Below are 22,730 nucleotides of genomic sequence, written 5' to 3'. Positions count from 1 at the left end.
AGAAATGCAGAGCGCCGCTGGAGATTGAGCTCCGGAATGGTTATTTAGGCTGACATGGCATGCTTATTCGCATGAGAGTATACCGAAGAGAAAGCATGTGGAAACTACGAGCTGGAATTTCAACTACTTCCCTAAATGGTAGTGAGTTTCATATCTAAGACATTTATGCAAACAACTTCTCAGAGCGGTAACAGCCAAAGCCACCGTCATGTATTTTGCCGTAACCAGAGCAGCTGATGTAGTAGGTACCCTGTTGGTAGTATATTTACATATTTTGTTATACTTGGAGCGCAACCATAGATGACGCATGGGCTTGGAGGACCTTGCAAATCGTCCATAAGAGAAGACTTCTGTAAAAGGACCGTCTTACTTCACTACTGTACTATATCATCCTGGACCCTCCCTATCATGGTTCAATTATAACCTTAAACACACAAGCAATCCATTTATGATCATATAGAGGTAATAATTTAATAAAACAGTCCTAAATTACTCCTCCAGGAAAAGCTTGTTATATTGTAATGCCGTCTTACTAAATTACTGCTAGTCATTATGTAACCAATGGTCCAACCTTACACGAGTCATGGGCTTAAAGGTTACATGTGTAACAAGAAGGCAGAAAAGAGACCCACAATGAGGTGCCACTAACAGTAAATTAGACTAAAATAGCTATGAATGCAGCCTAGGTGAGACAATACTTGAGTCTTGAAGTCTACAGCAATCTGGGCCTAAAGACCCAACAGTTGTGATCTAAGCTACCAGGTCAGCATCAGCACTGTAGCTTAAGCTACCAGTATACGACGCCGTAGACAATGTGGCTAGTTGTATCTCAAGGGGAACTCAGCCTGAATACTCGTATTATTATTTTGATTAGTGGTAGGAGTATCATTCATTCGCTGAACTGTCGTCCTTGAGTCCAGAGTCACGTGATAATAATGCCCTACTGAGTGTTGGCAGCCAGACTATAAGGGGTCAGCATCAAGACAGTTACCATAATTATAGATAATGGATGTTTTAGTGCGTCACCTCAAGACTCTAAATTTTCAGTAATATGCATGTTAGCCACTACTCCATCCTTGTGTGCCTCTGTTGTGTATATTTGCATTTCAATGCAATAAGGGAGAGGATAGGCTGAATTCTGTGACTTCTGTCTTACTTGTAGTGCTAGATGATGTGTCAGAGATAGAAATGGATCTCTAAGTCTCACACAGAGGGATTACCAGCCGGCAATGCTACGGCATGTCCCAAAATATGGCTGCAGATAATACGGTAGCAAGCAAGATATCCATTAAATGGCAAGTGAAGCGAATCCCCAAAGTAAGCGGTAAATTATACAGCAAAAGTCTGAATGGACAAAGTCACGCCATTGCATACAGTTGGAACCCGGACAGACCATTATGGACTGGCATCTTGTAGCTACTCATATTTATCTTGCACCCTCAATGAGGTGTACGAATGTGATTGCCTGGGAATTAATTCTCCTTCACACTTAGCTTCTCCAATAATAGTCGGAGCATTGGATTTGCCTCGTTTGTGACCTTCTCAATCCGGTCAATTTCAGTCACGATCGAATTTTCCAGTTGCATCAGGAATTCCTGACAGTGTTGGAATGCTCCACTGGTGCTGAGGTATTCGACAACATATTGTTTTATTTCGGGGGCCAGCGCCTGCATTCCACTGGTAATCGCGGTAGGCCGCTGCCGGAAGACCCCGTTGATTATGTCCCTAAAGTGCGCATCGTTCGCAACACACACGACGATTGGATACGAAAATTTGCCCTCGTCGAGGTCTTCGCAAAATCCTTTCTGCTCGGTGTATAGGCCGGAGCGGAGGTTCATATAATCATCGCGGATCTGGAAGAACCGGCCAAACAGGACGGTGAGCCTGTCCAGATCAACCTCCGTGGTACCTTTCTTTTCGGCCTGCATGAGTCTCAACAGAAGACGAAACAGACCCCCGGTTTTGTTGTCGACCATATTCAGGTACTCAGAGGGTGACGGGCATCGGAGCTTGTATTTCCAGTCCAGATCCCAACTCTGTCCCAGATGAAGGTTCTCCAGTTCCTCGAGCAGAATATCAACGACGTTGGGGTTGCGGAACTGGCGGGCGACTTGAACGGCTTGGACAAACATGAAATTGGCGCTGTTGATCGCTTGAGAATGACCGAAGATAGTGTGTGTGGCTGGCCGTCCTCGCCGCTTGGGAGAGTTGTCTTCGATGTCGTCTAGAATCAGAGACGCGTTATGGAGGAGATCGACCAGCCGCCGGATTTTGGTCAAGGAAGTCTCGTCCACCTCCAGCCAGTAATTGAACGCTTCGATCATCCTGGATCGGACCCCCTTGGAGGGCATGGAACAGATGTAATGGATTGGTCCTTGGAGGGCTGTTCTTGCGGGTTTGTGCCACGAATGGTCTAACTCATCGGAGCCTTTGCTGCGATCCTATAGCGCTTTATTAGAAGAGCTCGCTAGAATGCGCAAGGGCTAAACGATAGAGCATACTTCCCAGGAAAGCCTCGCCTTTTTGTCATCAGATTGGAGTAGCATAGCTCTCTCGTGCTCCATACCATTAAATAGGCTCTCACATTGTTCAGCTGCCCTTGCGAGAAGTGCTAATGCAGCCCGCATGGTATTCCCGCTGTCCTGTTTACCCAGTGACAATTTCGCATTCGGCTGCAGGACCTCTTGTCCAGCTATCGGGCAGATTCGGGTACGTGTGCCACTACCCCAATCCTGCATCTGCTCGTCAGACCCATTGGACAAATTGTGGTTGTTGCTGGGGGTAGTTAGCGTTGGGACTGCCGCATGGTTGGCGAGCTCTAGTCCATTTCCTGAGTTCTTGCGCCAGGCATGGTGACGGGGAGAGCAGCTGGCCCAAAAGTGAGTACCAGCCACGGTAATTCCCACCACTTCAATCCATTTTCTCAGATGAGAGGGAAGCGATGGGTTTTGGGCATAAATTGCCCTTTTCCGCTCAAGGTATTGCTGTTCCAGGTCGACGAGTAGCTGGCGAACCGCGGCTTTCGCCTCATCTATCGACTTATTCTCGATCTGTCGAACCACGTCTACCACGTTCGTGAGTCGACTCCCGTTCGTTATAGACTCATGGTACTCCCGATCGAAGCTCCAGTAATCGTTGGTCCAGATGATTGCCTTGTTAATGGGTTCCATAACTGGCTCGATCAGTCTCTTGTCTTCATCGGACAGTTGCATGGCCATGCCAAACTCCACCATCGGCCAGAACGCCCTGATTGGTGTAGTTAGGTTAGTTGATAATGAATCCAAATGTGGGCAATTGACATTGGTGGGTGTATACCTGATGCCGAAATCATCCCTTCTGTAGGCTTGGTATTCCTCCAGGGACTTGAACTGAGGCACTTTGCCCTCCCCACCTGCAACGGACAGCCATCCTTTGTTATACATGTCAAACATGTACATACCCATATCGCGGTCAATACGTATCGCCTCAAGTAATATTTGCGAGACTAGCTTCTTTAACTTGGGAGCACGGGTGCCTCGGCGTAATGGCAACTGCTCGTTGGGGTCAAAGAGGGAACCGAATTCACGATGCTCTGTCCTTGCTTGATCCATATCCATGGCCTCATACCCATCTACTACCTGATCAGCTGTCTCTGACGCCGTTGATTGCTGTTCGCATTACTGACCGTCATGCAGCATCCCTAGGTCGGTCAAGTAGGTCAGAATAGCCAGCCTCTCTGGAGGCACCTCGGGGTAGGCAAAAGCACCCAGGTTCCCGAGGTCACTGATAGAGATCTGTACTTTCTGCGCCAGGCCATCGTGCAGACAATGGTCCCAGTCCCGAAGAGCTCTCCTGGTGGCTGCATCCGCGACATCGTTTTCCTTATTTATACGGATTGGTAAGGTGGTAAATGATGGCGTCTTCTTGATTGTCTCATCATCTATAGGTCGGGAATGGTCCCAGACGTCCATTGTGCAAAGAGTATGGACCGAGTGATGCAGCGCAGAGGGACGTAGATATTTAAAGATGATTTAATGGTGGAATAGCAGTACTAATCATAACAATAAAGCAAGGAGCTGCTTTTAAGTCCCCGTCTCCCAGGTTACACAGGCTCCTGACTGGGCTCTCTCGTAAGCCACGGCGCCCCGCAGCCTTTATAGGAGACAGGTCCTATTTACCGATTGTAAGACATTGAGGTCTAGGTGGACAGTGAAGGTGTCATCTACAAAACAATCCACAGCCCAGAGCTGAGCCCATCCGTGATGTTCTAGAACCATTTATACATGACTCGTAAATCTGCTTCCGGCGAGGTTGCACATTGATGTAGTAACCGCGTGGCCAAGTTCAAAATAAAAGTTTATATTTATGCTTAACATGTTCTTTCCCTGTTTTAGTCTCTCTGAAACCCTGGAAGAGGTCAATCATCACAGGATATATGGGGTATCACGAACCTAGCGTTGTGGGATTCCCGAAGGCAATGCATTCTAGACCAAACAAAACAGGAGAGAAAATCCAGCCGGGTATTATATTAAGTACTTTGACGGAAATAGATGACCGTCTGCGGGACGCAAGGTTACAGGCAGGTTGCTATTCAACGTTGTGCAGAACCCTGAACCCATCATATCGGGTCTGTCCAAAACGCAACTCATCCACCGCAAGGGGAATATCATCACGAGGGGTCTATAATTAATATCAAAGCCGTCAATCACAGTGCCTTGTAAACCTTGGCTGTAAGCTCATTATGTAATGCCCCGTCGTATCAGGAAGCTTGCCGCATTCCCAGCTGACTGGCTTGTTTCATCCCTAGCTATTGAGCCTAGGAGGACGGAGTCACTGTTGACGGTTGACGGCCGGGGAAAGGGCCATAATCTATGCTGATACCTTGGCTGAAGTCAAATCATTCGGATCCATCTTCTCTCTCGCAGGCTCTCTCACATTCTTTTCACATTATGGGTGCACAGCAGTTCAAGGCAATGTCTGCAATCAGTCCGGAGCAGGTTGCCATTATGGCATGTTCATTGGTACGAGATGACTTCTCAAGATGGACTGTTGTATACTGACGAGTCAATGTCTGTCTGCTAGGGCACGGGACTGTTGGTGTCAGTGGTCATCTATAACTACTTTTTTCACCCCCTGGCGCGAGTTCCCGGACCTTGGACTGGAGCGATTTTCCCGGTGAGTCCAACTTCAAAGCTGCCGGCCCTACGTGGTCTGAGAATATTGACTCTTTCTGTCCTCATAGTTCTGGACGATGAGCAGCTTGTACCGCCGGACGTTGAACCCCGATCTGGCAGAACTACATAAAAGATATGGTCCGATACTCTCCCTTCTCTCGGGCTACGGTGGCCCTGCTGACGTGCCAGAGGGATACAGGCCCTATTGTTCGAGTGGGTCCCAATCAGCTGTCGTTCGCAACCGTCGAAGCCCAGAAGATGATCTACAATGCCAAGCCAACCCATACCGGCTCCGATGAGTTATTTGGTCGAGAGGGAACCCTACAGGATGTGCTGCTCTCGATGATACTAGGAGCCGCCAACATCGGGTCACTCTCGAACCGAGCTGAGCATAAGAAGATGCGGAAGCGTTTACAGCCTGGTTTTACGTCCAAGGCGCTTTTCGAACAGGAATCCCTGCTGCGCCTGCACATGGACCGCCTGTTGGAACGACTTGCGCAAGACACAGGTGTGATCGATTTGACTGAATATTTTTCGACGTTCCTCTGGGACCTTATTGGGGATCTTTCATTCGGGGAACCTCTAGTTCGAGAGAAGCACGGTGCGTCCTCCTTATTCATTTCATCTCCACGCCCATGGAGTGCGTTGCTAAGCTGCCCTGCACACAGACACGTTGCGGTCGCTGGTTGCGCTATACCAAGGGTGTTTTCCCATCCTGGAAGCTATCAATTATGCCGTTCCGCAAATTGAAGGAGTCCTTAGGCTGGCTATGCAGCTGGTGCCCACAGCGACTCTGCGCGCGGTCCTGCCCTCTGCCACATTCAGGGAGTATGACCATCCTGCTATTATTTCTCACACACATCATTCCCGCGGTGATTCTCACTCCAGAAGTTCAACATGGCTGGAAGATGTGCAGCAGTTTTTGTGATATCAAGGCGCCGCTGACTGGGGGCATCTTTTCTAGTTGTATTGACCGACAGGATGGCCGATCAGATTTTATCACGCACATCACAGGCGACAAAAGCAGGAACCCCACAGAACTAGAGTTAAGCTATGAGGAATTGCATAGTAACGCGACCGTCATACTGTGAGTGGCGGCCCCTTGAGGCCGGCATGGGTAGCGGGGGCACAGTGGCTGAATGATCGTGTTTTAGGATCGCCGGCTACAAGACAACAGAGACATCCCTCTCCGCGCTTTTCTACCGACTGCTGTCGACCCCAGGAGTGCTCAAGAAGCTCCAGAGCGAACTTTTCCGCAACTTTCCGAGCATTGACGAGATCACGGGGAAGAAGCTGCTCTCGCTGCCCTATCTGAACGGGTGTGTCAACGAGTCGCTCCGTCTCACGCCCCCAGTGGCGGGCAAGTTTGCGTCCCGTCGGTCTCCGGGAGCAATCATCGAAGGGTTCTACGTCCCGAAAGGGACAGAAGTGTTTACGGAGACGTACACCATGCAGCGGAGTCCCCAGTACTGGCACGCCCCGGACGAGTACCGTCCGGAGCGCTGGGTGGAACGGGGCGAGGGCAGTCCCTATGCGCAGGATGTGCACGAGGCCTTCAAGCCATTTAGCTCGGGCCCTCGAGCGTGCCTTGGAAGGGAAATGGCCCTCCAGACTCTCCGATTGACAACAGCGCTGCTGGTATACCGCTTCCATATGAAGATAGTCGACGAGAAACGGTTTGTGTGGGAGCAGGATACTGACTCCAGAATGATATACTCTCAATATCAGATAAAGGCCATTCTGCAAGACCGCCTGACTTAGGCCACTCAGTCAAGGTACCATCGACTCAGAATGCATGTACTCAAGACAAAATTGTTCCAAGGGCGCAGATAACTGTTGACTTTGTTGGTAATACTGGTAACTGGCTTGAGCAAAGTACGCAGACGAGAAGCCCTCTTTCAACATTCCAGAGGCATAGGGCCAGCACTGAAGCTGTGTATTTCTGCATAAGCAGAGCAGATGAACGAGCTTATATTTAGTGCTGAATGGAGAAACACTAGATAATGTGTTGGCCCTATAAGATCTAGAAATATGTATCTGGTTCATGTCCCTAACAACATTACCTCACTAGCCATTAGCCTCTATGACCAAGAATTGGCATGCAAGTCCAGAATCGAACAGTGATCTGCTGCAATTCCTGAGGAGAAAAGAGGAGATGCAATATTCAACCAGCGACATCTAGTTATGCCAAGTCTAAATCCCCAAGATAGGAAAGACACCGCAACATTTTCCAGATTAGGTTGAGCGAATCACTGATCACTGATCATGGAAGGGTATCTATCTATCAAACGAGCAAAGCTTGGCGAATTCCCAATCCGAAAAAGCAGCAGTCTCCCCTGTGATTACAGATCTGTACGGAGTACTCTGTACTATGTACGCTCATTGGATTGGTGGCTGGTGGCTTTCACATAATGATTCAATTTCACACAGTATCTATACAGTTATGCTTCGTAGTGAATTCATGGGTATTCATAATACATAATATGAGGACAGTCAACTGTCCTTCTAACCATTTCCATAGTTGCTGCCGAATGGTCCACTACACTCCCAAGGTATGAAACCGGAGGAAAGCGTTGTGACTTCATATTAGGCGACATCGCCGGAAGGATCAGGCTAGCCTGGGGGAAATTGCGGCAAAATACCTAAATGCACAACTACGACGTTGCCCAAATGCATCACACAGACGAATGAGAATCAGGGGTGCTGCTGCTAGTAGAGCCGCTAAACGTTAACCAGCCGACGCAGCCGTGATGATTGCAGGATCAGGCACTAGGCACACGGCGATACGTGGCACTAAGCAGAAGCGGTAGATAGTGTCTGCACGCTGCAGGCCTGATGAGAGGGAGATCAGGGTGTAGCGAGGGCATAGGCTCAGAGGTAGGGCGACATTTCATTTGAAACCGGGTTCTCGGGATAGAGTACGGACAACAAACTGTGCGCTATATTGAGTCTGCTACGAAGAAAGAGGAACTGCGCCCAACTCAATGAAAGAAACTGTTTCCTGGTCAAAATATTGCGCTGAGACAATAATCCTTCGCATTATCCTCGAAACTGGTCAGCATCTATAGTAGGTTATGCTAGTCTGCGCGGAAGGGCAGTCTCTTCAGCTGGGGACTCGATGACGGAGCAAGTCAGTAATTAAGCTTACATTAAGGGGCCACAATGGACCAGACCGATTTCCTAAACGCGTTAAATGTAGGCCGTTGCCAACGAATGGCCTGGCTACTGTTACGGGATGCGCGTATGAGACATAATCAGGAATCTGGGTCTCAATTGAAGTACGTATTAGTATAAACAACAATATGAACAATAATATGAACATGTTGTTGCTTAGAGCTGCACACCTCCTTCAGCAGCCTGAGTGTGTGTTCTGGCATCAACAACAGAAGATGGTACCGCTGCTATTAGCGTCCTGGGCAGAACATGACAGCAAGGGAACTCACATTCCCACCATCCATGGAACTGGCGCTCAAACCCAGTGTTTCAAACACAAACAGACCGTCCATCTGGGGCTTTGGGCTAATCAGGAAAACCTTGGTCTCATCCCTAGCCTCTTTATCGTGTCTTTCGACTCCTGCAGGAGGATATCCGCAGCCGCAATAATAAAGAACACGTTCTGCGCCAAGGCTTAAATATCAGTTAGGATACGGTGCAGCATCGGATGCTCCATATTTTGCCGCCTGTCTGGCCCAGCATAAGCGTCGAAAGCGGCTGTAGGACAAACAAAGGATGTACCGCTTGGAAGTCCGAGGGTTTGGGGACAAACGGGGTATATCCAAGGAACTATGCCAGATGATCTAGTTACATTTCCCCCCAAACATTGCTTCCAACTCCTCTTCACCCATAATGCCCAGACCCAGAAGCTCGTTGTCCACAGTCTTATACTCGGACGGATACTTCCCACTAAAAACAGCAGCCTTGAGCAACCCCAGAATCAGAGACATTTCGATTCTCTTCTCTCCGATTTGATGAACCATGTCAGCAAGTTCAGCCTCAGCATCGACGTTCAGTTCAGTCCAAGCCTCTGCAGGCGGATTGTAACTTCCTTGCCAATGCTAAAACCTTCCTCTGCGCCAAAACCATGTCGTGCACATAAAGCACGCGGTTCTTCGTGGCGTCCGCATTCCTCAATGCACCGGCGACGGCCTTCCCAATCCTAGCCACACTAGTTGTGCTGAACGGATGCTCGCCGCCCATCATACAGCACAGCCATCCGGTTGGCCTGGTCAACAACAAATGGGCTTGAGACCACATAGTCTAGGAACAGGCCCACAGCCAGAATGGTATACTCTAACTCGCCTAACCGGGCCTTTCCCTTCAGATAGTTCTAGATCTCCACAGGATGAGCATGCATGGGGAGACCCTGTGCCTCCAGGGCAGTGGTCAGGGCTCTAAAGTTAGCTGGGATAAATCACTTAACACTAGCCTAGATACTTGCATTAATGGCTGTGGGCTAGTCCATGAATACTGCTAAGTTAATAGTGGAGATAACAGTATCATAGCCATAAAGTGCATGCTCTAGGCTGTTAATAGATATATAGTTGACTTCAACTACTGCTACTCTAACTGGGACTCCCTCTATAGAGCTGCAGTACTAAGTAAGGATAGTTACATTAAAACTGGCTTTTATAAGCTAGTTAAGGATGGCAGATCTGAGGAACCCTTTCTATCTGGTGGTTAGCCCTAAAAAAGAGGTTCTAATTAGGACAGGGATGTATACTAAGCAAAGTAACTTTCTGGATGGTAGTTATGCTAATAATAATGCTTATGTCAGAGTAGTATATTAGTATCTTATCTATAGTAAAACAGGTCTGATGAAGAGCAATAAGGCACCCTAGGAGGGATAGAGCTCCTATTTATCTTATAATTTAATTGCTTATAGCAAGGGATTTATTCCTATTTATAAATTTGCTTTCTTTCTATAATTAAGAGATAACTAAATAAGGTCTTTGACTTATATAATAGCATATTTTCTGAATGCTTAGTAACAGAGTAGCATTACCCACTATCTGATGCTACTGCTGAATGCTTAGCTTTCTGTCTATAGAGTTATTTGTAATTAATCTTGCGTGTGTTTATTTTCTGGATCATTAAATATACGCACTATGCCTTAATTAGGGGATCTACTTATAAAATAGTGTTAAAAGAACAGTCTTAGACTGAGTCTTAAGTCCGCGCGGTTATATAAGGTATTGCCTGCCCTTGCGGCCGCCTTAAGTAGCCTTCCCTTTTATTATTTAGTCTGCATATGTAATTTACAATCCTCTACTTTGTCTTGATCTGCTTAATCTAAGCATGCTATTATGGTATCTGTTAGTCCTGGCTAACTAGGATGTGAAAATTGCCGGGCCTAAAGGATTAAGATTAGCCCTGTTAAGTGCTCTAGGATTACTTCTCTAATATTTTAAATAGTGTAATTAGCTCAGGCCAAGGTGCTCTTAATGTGCTTAAGCTGGTTTATAATGCTCTGGCTACAGATCACTCTTAGATCTTGTGTTTTAAGATTAGACAGCAAGAATAGCCCTAAAGTATTATATAATAGATATCACCCTGCGCGGCAAGACCTGTCACTATAATCTAACCTTCTTTAATCTACTAATGCTCATAGAGGAGATTGTATTGTAGTATTACCTTAATTAGTTTACTATTACATGTGGTCCCATCTCCTAGTGTGACTAAGAGCGATCTAAAATCATTATTATAAGTATTATCTGTGTTGGCCTGGCTGCATTAGCAGCTGCCTATTATAATCCCTAGTTAATGTAGCTAGCTTGATGCAAGTATGTAATAGCTCTTTAGCTGCTTATATATACTATTTATAATCCTAAGTAGTTACCCGCGGCGCTCACAGCCACTTCTAGCTTTAATTTATTAATATTTAAGGTGCGTTGCATTCTATATCACTTCTTAATTACCTATCACCTGCTGATTAGCTGCAGATGATAATATATAATAATCATTCTAATTCCTATTAGTGGCTAAAGCATATATATAGGACAACGGCGGTCCTTTATTCTCAGGGTTTGGTAGATTTGAATAGTATGCAGATGATGGCTGTGCTTTAGGTCTGCTATACTGTTATATATCATATACTAATAACAGTCGCGTTGATTCTCTAGTTGGGGGACTGGCTGACTTCTCCTCTAGACAGTAGCCTGCATAATCAGTGGGCAAAGAGTTCCACCCTTTCTTGTTGACCTTGTATAATCTGCTGAGACATCAAAAAGTAAACCCCTAGTGGAGCTATTTCCCCTTCTCTGTTGCCTAGTGGACCTATATATTAAACAGAACTAAAGTCAGAACTAAATACAGAGCCATATTATGTCTAGAGCCTTAGAGACTGCCTAATCTCTGCAGTCTTGGGCGACTTACCTCCTATCAACTTGGGCAGATCCCCTTGACCCAGAGAGATCCTAGCATGGTCCCGTGGCCTGCTGGATAGCATGGGTGTGGATTTACTACCGGCTCTGTCATATCCTTGCATATAGGATTATTTAATGTTCTCTTGCTAGTCCCCTCCAGTCAATGAGCTGGACGCAATCTGACAGACTGCTGGTGGTGGTGTCTTAAATAGCTAGTGAAGTGTACGACTGCATTCCTGTAATGCTGGGATTAATCTATTACTGTGGCAAGCCATCTCCTTGCCTGTTGTTAAATGTCTTCTTCCTTATTACTATCCTGCAGGCGTTGATACAGTTGACTGATAAGGTAATGGTGGTTGATAACTGGTCCTTGCATGTGTGCAAATTATATGGGGAGGATTTTGGTGTTATGAAGGAACTGGTTATAATGCGTCTCTGTTAGTGCTAACTAAATATCAAAGTCACCCCCTAGGACCTTTATCTGAATTAATTGCATTGTAACCCTTATCATCAGTAATGATGGAGGACGCACTTTAAGATGTTGGATTCTCTACCTGGACACCTAGCCAGCAGGCCAATTGAGTTAATCCAGATGTTCCCTCCTCAATTTTTTATCCGTATGTTCCTTGGCCGTTGTTTTGTGTCTGTCTGAAAGTGTGTGATGCTGATACTCTGTGATGGCTGTGTCCTTTAACTATAGAACCAGCTAAGGTTTGGACTGTCCTAATGCCAGTAATTCATCCTTGCCACCCCAAGTAATTAAAGCCCTTAGTTGAACACCTCCTCTAGCGCATCCTCATACTTAGATTCTGAATTGTTGATAGGCACTGGGCTGATAGGGTCTAGATTAGATAGCTTGGGAATACCATAGAACTCTAATATACTGTTCATGATCTCAACTGGTACCTAAAGAACTATTGTGAATATACTATAGGCAGTGGGGTCTTTGATATCTAGGGAGGCTATTAGAGACTCTAGTAGTTGCATCGCGTAGCATATTAGTTACTTATTTTTATCACCAGGAATAAAGATGCTCAATGTGCTGTTAAGAAACTCTATATATAGTCTGCTATATGTTTCCTTACTTATGCTGGAACCTGATGGTGAAGTCATGGTACATTCTCTAATGATATGCCCAGTTTTGTAGACTAATGCCTCTTAAAGGACGTTGTATAACTTGTGATGAGTGTGAGTGAGAATAGTATGAGTAACTTGATTCTAACTATCTTCACTAGCTAAGAGAGAGAAATGAAGATATTTATGTGAGCTATTAAGGCAAGATGTCTAGGCACTAAGCCTATTTAGGAAATATAGGTGAGAGAGTGGTATTTATACCCCCCTTGCTCTAAGCTGAAGTTAGTATATATACTTAACTTATTACCTAATTAGGAAGGTATAATAGTCTCTAGTAGATTAATTATTCCTAGCTATTTAATAAACTATATAAATTTATTCGTTACTAGAGGCTTAGTAAGGTTATTAGCTGCCTGCTTAGTGGTTAGTATATATAGATACTCTAGTTTACTAGCTATAACCTCTTAATAAAGGAAGTAATATTTAATATTAATATACTTAGTCTAAGTATAATACTCTGTATTATAATTTAATAACTAAGCCCCTTAATTATTAGTGCAAATATATATAGGAAGGTGATAATAGACCCTATTAAGGATAGAGAGTTTAGATAAGATTAGTATAAGCTAGATTACTTCTTAAGCTATGAGGGCTATAGTAATATATTCTAATTTAGTTAATAAGAGAGTAATACTAGTCTGCTGTTTTAAATACTAAGAGATAAGTAAATTATCTAATAGGAAGATATATCTAGATATTAAGACTAATTTAATAGTGTGAGGACTAGCCTAATTAGTATTAATAAAACTATTAAGATTACTAAATATAAAAGGATAAAATAATAAGAGTAAAAGCATCTCTGCTAGATAGTAGAATATATACTTTACTATAATAAAGTAATTAAGGCTAGGATTCCTAGTGAAGTAAGCAAGCTTAGATATAGTAAAAGTAATATCTAGATAGGTTCCTAGTATAAGCTAGGTAAGTAAGCTAATCATCTCCTAGTATAGAAGAATGTTATCTTTTATAGCCTTACTAATAGAATTAGAGAGTATCTTCTTATTATTATATAGTATAGTATAGGGATGACAGTTAGACAGGCTGAACTACCTAAGGATCTTTAGGATATATATTTTCTAATAAAGATAAATACCTTTCTTTTAATATAGTATATTAATCCCTAGGTAGACAGAAACCTTACTATTATTAGTATATTTAAATAATTTTCCTAGCTGCTTAAGGAAGTTATTAATAAAATTATTAGAATTTAAAAGTATAAGAATATTATCTATATAGAGTAGTATAGTAATACTGTGTTTAATAAAGACAGAATAATTAGTATATATATATTTAAAACTAATAGATAGGAGAAAGTTATAGACTAGCATGTACTATTTATAGGGGGACTGCTTAAGGCTATATAAAGTCTTTATAAATAAAGTATATTTACCTATCTATTAAAGGCCCTCTAGAAGATATATATAGATTAATTCTTTAAGATAGGTATGTAGAAATATAATAGTAATATTAATATAGTATAGGGTCCAGCTATCAGAGGCTATAATAGCTATAAAAAGCTTAAAGCTTATTAGCTTAGTAATAGCTGTGTAGACTTTATTAAAGTTAATTCCTTTATATTAGTAGAATCCCTAGATAATAAGGCAAGCTTTGAGGGTCCTGTCCCTTTTAATCTTAAATATCTATTTAAGAGGTAGAAGCCTTATCTCTTTTTACTAGTTAATTACTTAAAAAGTACTATTATAGATAAGCTCTAAGACTTCCTTATAGATAGCTTAATACTAGTTAGATCTATGCTTGCATATAATAGCCTTAGTATAGGTATAGGGAAGGAAATTATCTCTCTATAAATTATAGGAGATATCTAGATTAGCTATAGCAGATTTAACTATATAGATATATAATTATTCCTCCACTCTATTAACTAGGTCTAGGATGTGATTAATAATTATCTAGAGAATATATATATCAGCTATTTAAACTAGCTAAGGTAAGAATAGCTTATTAAAGTATATAGCTAGGCCCTCCATAGCTTCTATAGTATAATATAATAGTTTCTAAATGTATATAGAATAATATAGTAGGATATCCTCTAAGGCCTAAGTCTTACTTATCTGTTAAGCAGGTCCTATAGGAGGAATCTATAGGCTTTTATTAGTTAGATTAAGTAGCTCTGGGCTGTGATTAGCTAATTATTTAATAATAGGATAATTAAAAGCATTATTAAGCTGTAGAGTATATTTAAAATAAGAAGGGAGTAGGAGATTAGGAAGGATACCTATAGATTTATATTAGATTAGCTAATTAGGTATCTTAGATATAGTAGAATCTAAGTTAGAAGGGACTGGAGCTAGAATAATTAGAACTAGAGGCTATATAAGTAGTAAGTATCTACTATTTCTTATCTTAAGGAATTTAATTAGAATATGATATTATTCTAGCAGTTAATTTGTCTCATTAATAGCCTATTAACTATATTAATTAGTTTAATCTAGATTATAGGTTATATCTAACTTAGTAGATATCTGCAGCTCTTCTATAAAGATAATATTATAAGATTGAATAATCTTCTTAGTAGATATATCATAGATCTTATAGAACCCTTCTATATAGCTAATAAAGCAGCCCTTAGACATATATAGATCTAGCTTCTTATGCTATTTTTTAGGTATTAAGACCCAGCACTTACAGCCTAGTGTATACTAATAGGAGATATCTAGCTAGATGCTATAGAGTGCCTTATAATGAGTTATACTAATCTTAGAATAGAAGAGGTAATTAGATAGATAGTTAACTATAAGAACTAGGTGCCTCTATAGATACTTAGGGAGCTAGTTCTCTGCTATAACTAAGATAATAGGCTTAATAAGATAATAATTCTTAATCTTTATGACACTGTTAAGCTGCAGTATATAAGGAGGTATTAGATCCTAGATAATACCCTTATCTATTATATATAATTATATTAGTTAATGCTTAGTAGCATTATCTCCACAGATTTTCTTAACCTTATAAGAGAACTATATCTCTAGGTAATTAATCACCTAAATAAGCTTATCTAGGACCTCTGTGTAAGATTTAAGAAGGAAGACCTAGTAGAACTATATAGTATTATCTATAATAGTTAGAAAGTATATCTCTCTACTATAGGCTTAGATACTGAGTAGTCCGCAGATATTAATATATAAAAACTTACTAGGGCCAGACTATATAGATTTATCCTAGCTATATAGTAACTATTAGTCCTTACCCATGACACATAGGCTACAAGAAAGTTGTAACCCCCCTTTCTTAAGATATAAGCTAGTTATATAGTTAGAAAGCATACAGAGGTAATGCTTAGATAGATATATAGTATATTAATAAGCTAGTTTAATACTAATTAGCTATAGTTCCTTAATAGTTATTATATTAATAAATACTTTATATCCAGGGCAAGATATATATTTAATATCTTCTAAGCCTAATAGTCTGCTAGACTGCTATAGTTATTTAAATATTTTAATAGATTTATAGCTAGTAGTATAAAGAAAGTAGTAATTCTATATTATTTTAGCAAAGGCCTTAATTAAGCTATTATAGATAAGCTTAATACTACTATTCTTCCTGAAGATAGTATTAATACCTAATTCTATAAGCTTTCTAATAGAAATTAGATTATAAGTAAGAGCTAGTGTATGCCAGACTTTTAGTAGTATAATAGATCTGATATATTTAGTGCTATTTAGTAGGGTAAGATTAATAATAATAGTGCTATAGCCTTTAGTCTAGAAGACCTAACCTATAGCTATACAGACTAGTAGAACTATCTCTTAATAGTTAATAAATAAAGAATAGTAAGGAGTCATTATATTACTCGCGCTAGAATCTAATATCTAGTTATAGGGTTAGTCCTAGTTAATAGTACTAACCTCTTTATATTATATCTACTAGCAGGAGAGCTTAATATTATTTACCTATAGAGAGTCTCTATTAAATGCAATCTAATTAGCCTCTTTATTATAATTCTTATTATCTTAATTAGAATAAGAAGTAGTATTAGTAGTAAATCTACTATATCTATAGCTATGCCCTCTCTAGCCTTCTCTCTATAAGGAGGTAGTAATAAAAGGATTAGAAGTAGCATTCTTTAAGTAATATTTAGATAGGAGATAATTACTAAATTTACTATAGTAGTAACACCAGATAACTCTAGCATCTTTATTATTAGGGTCCTTAGTTATAGGCCTATCAGGAGGATGTTAATTAGTCTAATTTAGAGTTAAATTACTATTAGAATTAGACTGTGAGGTATTAGATTAATTATTACTATATCTACTATATTAGCTACCTTACCCCCCTTAAATAGAATTAGTAGATAGTTGATTAGTATTAGATTAAGTCCACGCCATGCCTATTGCGCGTTATTTAAATTTAAAATATTAAAACTAAGTATAGATATTAGCTAAGGCTATCTATTAGCTAGCTATTATTATTTTTATATTTATTATAAAGTTATCTAGATAAGGGATGCCTTTAATTAATTAAAGGAATAAGTAATATTTAATCTAGTCTAGTAGATCTCCTAGAGTATATATCTTAGTAATTACAGCTTGCTATTTCTGTAGAAAGGCATTATAATTACTATTTAGGTTATATTTAATCCTATATATTTTTTGCTATAGTAAGAAGAGACTATCTCTGCTAGATTATTTATATAGGCTCTTTAGCTTCTTAAAAGCCTAGACTATATTAGTAAGACCTAAAATATATACCTTTACTATATTATTAATAGTAGTATAGAGTATTATAAGTACCTAGTAGTTAAGATGAGTAAATGCTTCTATTTATTACTTATAGCATTCTAGGAGCTAGTGATTATATATAGTTTATTCTTAGATGTTTTAATTAACCTCTATCTCTAAGACTATTAATAGAAGTTAATTTAGAGCCACAGTGACTATTACTAGTAGGGAGGAGGTTAAAGCTACTACTACTATAGAAGCTAGGGGGTTTTTAATAGCTTACTAAGGCTTAAGAGATTACTACTCTCTAAGTCTTTATAGGAGACTTTAGTATATATGCTCTTAATTTATTTTATAGAGTATTAGTTAGTTTAGGGTAATATATCTTTATTATAGAAGCTTCTAATAGTTAGTGTTATAACTATAAAGGTATCCCTAGAGTCCTTCTATTCAGATAGTCGTTAGATTCGCCCTTAAGAATAGGGATAACCTTGTGGGGTTTAATATTAATATTAATATCTATTTTAATTAGATAGATTAATAGGGCCTTAGAGGCTTCTAATTTAATAAGATAGGCTGGATTCTATAGAAGAATTACTATAGAAGGAAGAAGGAGTAGTATAGATCTATATAGTTAAAATTTTAATCTAACTAATAAGAATATGCGTACAGAACGCGTTTTAAAATATAGAATATAGGGAATAGAGATAAAGATAAAGATCTCCTTATAATAAGCTATAAGGGCTTATAACCTATGAGTAAGAATAGTATGAGTGACTTAATTCTAACTATCTTTGCTAGCTAAGAGAGAGAAATGAAGATATTTACATGAGCCATTAAGGCGAGATGTCTAGGCACTAAGCCTATTCAGGAAATATAGGCGAGAGAGTGGTATTCATAATGAGCAGCATGAATCTTTCCACTGCAGTAGTGGGCGATGCATCTGGAGCAGTTTAGTGGTGACTCTCAAAGTCGGTGACTCAGAGAAACGTACCTCGACAGACCGACTGCCCTTTGACGGAAGTCGGTCATAAGTTCTAGTGAGGGCTCTGAAGGCATTTCTGAGATGCTAGTTTTCCTCTTTGCACAAACAGAAATAAACTGGTTTTCTAGCCCTAGAGATTTTAAGAGTGGAGCTAATTTATGGACTTCAGACATGTGAAACTGCAGTGTTGGCACGTCTCCATAGAATAGTATGGGCCAGCCCTCCCTATTAATGATGAAGAAATTGGATGTGACTGATCCCTAGTAGAATGCCTCCTCAGGGCCCTTGATGGGCAGGAAATTAATATGCTTGAGGCGATTTAGGTCAGACTTGGTGGGTCTAAGGTTCTTAATATGGCACAGAGCCTTGATAATCTTATTAATACTGCTGTTGTTGTTGTTACAAAGGTCCTAAGTATAGTTGATATAATAAAGTATAGAGGGCCGCTGAACCTGGAGCTTCTTAATAAAGAAGCTCTCTATATCTGGATAGGTATCACTAATGCTAATCTTATTACTAGTTGAAAATAATGCCTAGATGCACTATTACAGTAAATACCACCACCCTGAGCCTGGGATATATATTACCTTGAATTGTTGAAACCCACTCCTATTCATTAAGCCACTATCAGATGGTGTTTAGGCGCTGGTTAGGAGTTAATACTCACCACAGACTGCTGTAATCCTCCTTGTCTTTTATATCCTTTATAATAGCCTGGTATACCCTCTGTGTTTTATCTATCAAGCCTACCCCGACGTCCTGTACGTGGATTAATTCTGCTATATAGGTTGCTGTGTCTGCATCTGGCACAGCTAATATGTCTGAAAATAGGCCCCTTATTTTTGCGTTGCTTGCATATTCCTCATATAACATAAGAGTATACCCAGTCTGCAACCATGAGGGGCCACGCCAAATGCACTGGTCGAGAGACACCAACTTTGCACCGTCACTGCGATCCAGAACATATACGGTCTTCTCCTCGTTGAAAAAGTCCCTGTCTACGTCAGAACAGAACGGAGAAGCTGGAAAGCGCCTGTACCGCAAGTATTGCAAGTTGTCGAATGATCTCTGAGATATCCATTGGTAGAGTTTGAAAAAATGCGGTTTGGCGTCCTCCAGTGGCATGGTAGATAATAAGTGATCTGTAACGACCTTCATCACTACTACTGCTCTACTACTACTAGATACACCAAGCTCTCAGAGAAATCCCTATTTCTGCTCGCTGCCCGGGCCCCAGGTCTCTAGGAGTTTGGCAAAGTTGATGTGTAATAGGGTGGACATGGTGTTAACTAAGTCATAAATCTCTAGGGTGGGAAAGTAGTATTTACCAAGACTCGCCAGTCCAGTTAATGTTAGAACTTTTGCTCTTTTAAGAGTGGATGTAATAAGTAGTTCTTTATTTATCTCTGTAGTGTATGTGTCCTAGTACCTTTATAAGATACTAATAAGATATCTAGATGGTGGTATATTATTCCATTAAATAGATTAGAGAGCTCTTTAGGGTTATTTCTCTGTGTTAACTGAGGAACTTAGGGTATAATCCCATGCTGCTCTAGCTATATTCTCTATATATTATTAGTAATGTGTGTTTTGCCTATATAGTTTGGATTAAGAAAGGTAGGGTGTAATAGAGAAAGGTATGTGCCTAATAATAGGCCTAACTTTAATCTTTGTGTAATGGCTGCGGTTCTATAGGCTCCCTCTATTCTAAGGTATATATTATAGGGAAGATGCCTAGGGTAAGAGGTCCTGCATAATAGTCTCCTCTGATGCTCATCAGCAACTATAAGGCAAGGCTTCTTTAAGTAATTATCTTTAGCACAACTGTCAAAGACGTAGCATAGAATGTGTATATACTCAGCTAGAATATTCCCTGTAGTTGGCGCAACGGAGATAGCATAGTTATGATTACTAATTACCCCTATAATGAGCTCTGGGCTTGCACGTCGGACCCTAAGAAGATAATATAATTTATTCTAGTTATGGTCCCTAGCTGCATTATCAGAAATAGTCACAAGACTAATATATTTTAGAATGTTAGTACTATTAGTGTTAGTTGAAAAGTAGACAGCATCCTTTGCTGCAGCTAAATCAACTCTAGATTTTATTAGCTTTTAGTTGTTGCCTTAGATGAAAGTACTATTGCTTAATTTAATAAGCAGAATGTCTCTAATCTTAAGTACTAAGGTATCCTTTGGATCCCTCTTAAGCCACTTAATTAGTAATTATAGGATGAGTGATATCTACTTCTTTTTTAGGGTTGGAAGTCTGTAGCAGATGTAAGGTTTTTACTAGTATTAGTCTAAGTCTTTCTAGGACTTTATAATCTGAGACCTCTTAGAGGCTAAGAGGCTTTAAAAAATTAAGGTAAGCACTGTATTTAGTGGAAAGGTAATATTCCTTATTTAATGTGCTAGATAAGGGCTTGGTGTCTGCACTGTAATACTCTGGGGATAAGTACTAAAGTAAATACAGGCTTTCTAGAGCACTATCCTGCCTCTTAAAAATAGGGGCTGTTTGGAGCTTTTCTATTAACCCTTAAACTGTGCTATGCCACGCTGGTGTGATGTTGCTCTATTTAGGAATGTACTAGACCTAATCCTAAGGCATGGCAGGATGCTAATAGAAGGAAACACTATTATAGAAGGAATTAATAATATAATCCTTTAATAATATTAATAAGTTGATGTCAGTATCTCCTACTAGCTTGAACCTCTTTATAGTTATATAAATAATAAACTATTAAGTTAGCAGCCTACTTAGAGGTGGTAATTATAGAGCTATGTATACTGAATCCTACTCTTCTTATAGGAAAAGCAAATAGACTAATAATGTGGTAAGCTATTTAAGGCTCTATGACTAGCTTTGAATCTTAATTAACTAGAAATAAGAGCGCCATCTTATTAAACAAACGCGGTGGAAGGGTTGGCTTGTATAGGAGGAAGTGCTGTGTGGATTATAAAGATAACCTAAAAAGGCCTAGTGCTGTTTTGGTGACCTCTAGGATACTGTCTTGCAGTTGGACTTTATATATTAGGTGTATTATTTAATGGTTTTCTAGATGAGTAATGAACATGAACTTCTTATATGTAGGTTGGTGAGTGTTATTAGGATTAAGTAGCACAAAACTGTTATCTGTAATATCCTTAAACTCCTATACTAATTTATTAAATCCCCCTAGCAGACTAGGGTACTGAATAATCCTAGTGCATACTCCTTTGGGCAAGTATACGGGGTCTTTATTTACTGGGGTTGTAAATCTAAGCTTATTACCACATCTTTAAGGTCCTAGAGTAAAGGAAAATGGACTAGACTGTATATAGGCTCCTCTGACTATTTAAAATATATATAGAAGAACTCTACTATACAAGTAGCTGGTTAGGGTATTCTAGAGGAATGAATAGGATAAATTACAGCCCTTAGAAAGCCACATGATGTTACTTTTTAAGTACCTATTGCTATTAGAGTTGACAATTATACAGTCTGGAGACATGTCTAAGGAGAAATAGGGTTCTTCTCCTTACTACTTTGCCTAATTATAGTGCAATGAGTCAGGCGCTAGAGATCAACTGGAATATAACGTCCCTTTGAATATTAGGTGTATTATATTGCGTCCATGGGAGCTGAAGTCCTCTAAGCTGATCCTGAATACTTTGTAGTGCTTTGAGAATAGTAGGGGGTGTTGTGGCTTGATCTTTGTCTGTGATCATACTATTCTTATAGCTAATCTTATCTATGATCTATTGAGCTTGCTCATAGGTAAGTTCTGCTATTTTTTTTAAACTAGACAGACTAGGTGAGACCCTGCTATATTAAGTAGGAAAAGGAACAGAATTTGTAAGGAAGAAAATGCTCCTGGGGATTCTGAGCGCGCCCCTGAATGGCTGAACCCAGACGCGTAATTGCTTAAGATGATTCTCATTTGGTATTGCGGTGCAGTGAACTAACATGGATTATTGATTTCATACTAGAATCTAAGAGGCTGGTTTCTCATACCTTTGCAACGCTTAGCGGGCCGGATTCAAGTGAAAAGTACTGAGGACTTTTGAAAAGGGCTTAATGTACTTTACTGGAGTTCAGTCTGCCTGATCAGAGAGATCGTATCATATCGTAGTATGGGTCCGATCCGCACCTCAGCGCGGTGATGCTATTCCCAAAGAGTGGGTACAATATTGAATCAGACTACATAAGATGTCTATATCACCTCATCTTGCTACTTAGCTGTAGTCAGTCACAATGCTGTTTATACTTTATTTTTTACTTATTTCATTGAACTCACAAGGCTTCCACATGAATCCAAGACACTCAACTGTCTATGAACAACAGAAACCAGCGACGTCTTGTCAGAACCAGACTATATGATAAAGCGCTACCACCACTGCCTCGTACATACACTAGATCCCCATCAGTCAGG

At 40.4% G+C, this 22,730-nt stretch overlaps 2 protein-coding genes across 2 annotated transcripts; one reads left to right on the top strand and one right to left on the bottom strand.

The window, feature by feature from the left end:
* Positions 1–1,472: 1,472 nt before the first annotated feature.
* Positions 1,473–3,950, bottom strand: AFUA_6G09770 (polyprenyl synthetase family protein; the record flags this gene model as incomplete). The annotated part of the gene is made up of 3 exons (XM_745773.1): positions 1,473–2,441; positions 2,502–3,610; positions 3,665–3,950. The coding sequence occupies 3 exons, from the start codon at positions 3,948–3,950 to the stop codon at positions 1,473–1,475; spliced, it is 2,364 nt and encodes a 787-aa protein (XP_750866.1).
* Positions 3,951–5,288: 1,338 nt separating this feature from the next.
* On the top strand, positions 5,289–6,914 carry AFUA_6G09760 (cytochrome P450; the record flags this gene model as incomplete). The annotated part of the gene is made up of 3 exons (XM_745772.1): positions 5,289–5,738; positions 5,822–6,240; positions 6,308–6,914. 3 exons carry the CDS (start codon positions 5,289–5,291, stop codon positions 6,912–6,914), a joined length of 1,476 nt encoding a protein of 491 aa, XP_750865.1.
* Positions 6,915–22,730: the final 15,816 nt, after the last annotated feature.

The sequence above is a fragment of the Aspergillus fumigatus genome, chromosome 6 (assembly GCF_000002655.1).
Source record: "Aspergillus fumigatus Af293 chromosome 6, whole genome shotgun sequence".
Classification (NCBI taxonomy): Eukaryota; Fungi; Ascomycota; class Eurotiomycetes; order Eurotiales; family Aspergillaceae; genus Aspergillus; species Aspergillus fumigatus.
The sequence above is the reverse complement of the archived record's forward strand: the minus strand, read 5'-3'. Positions and strand labels throughout refer to the sequence as shown.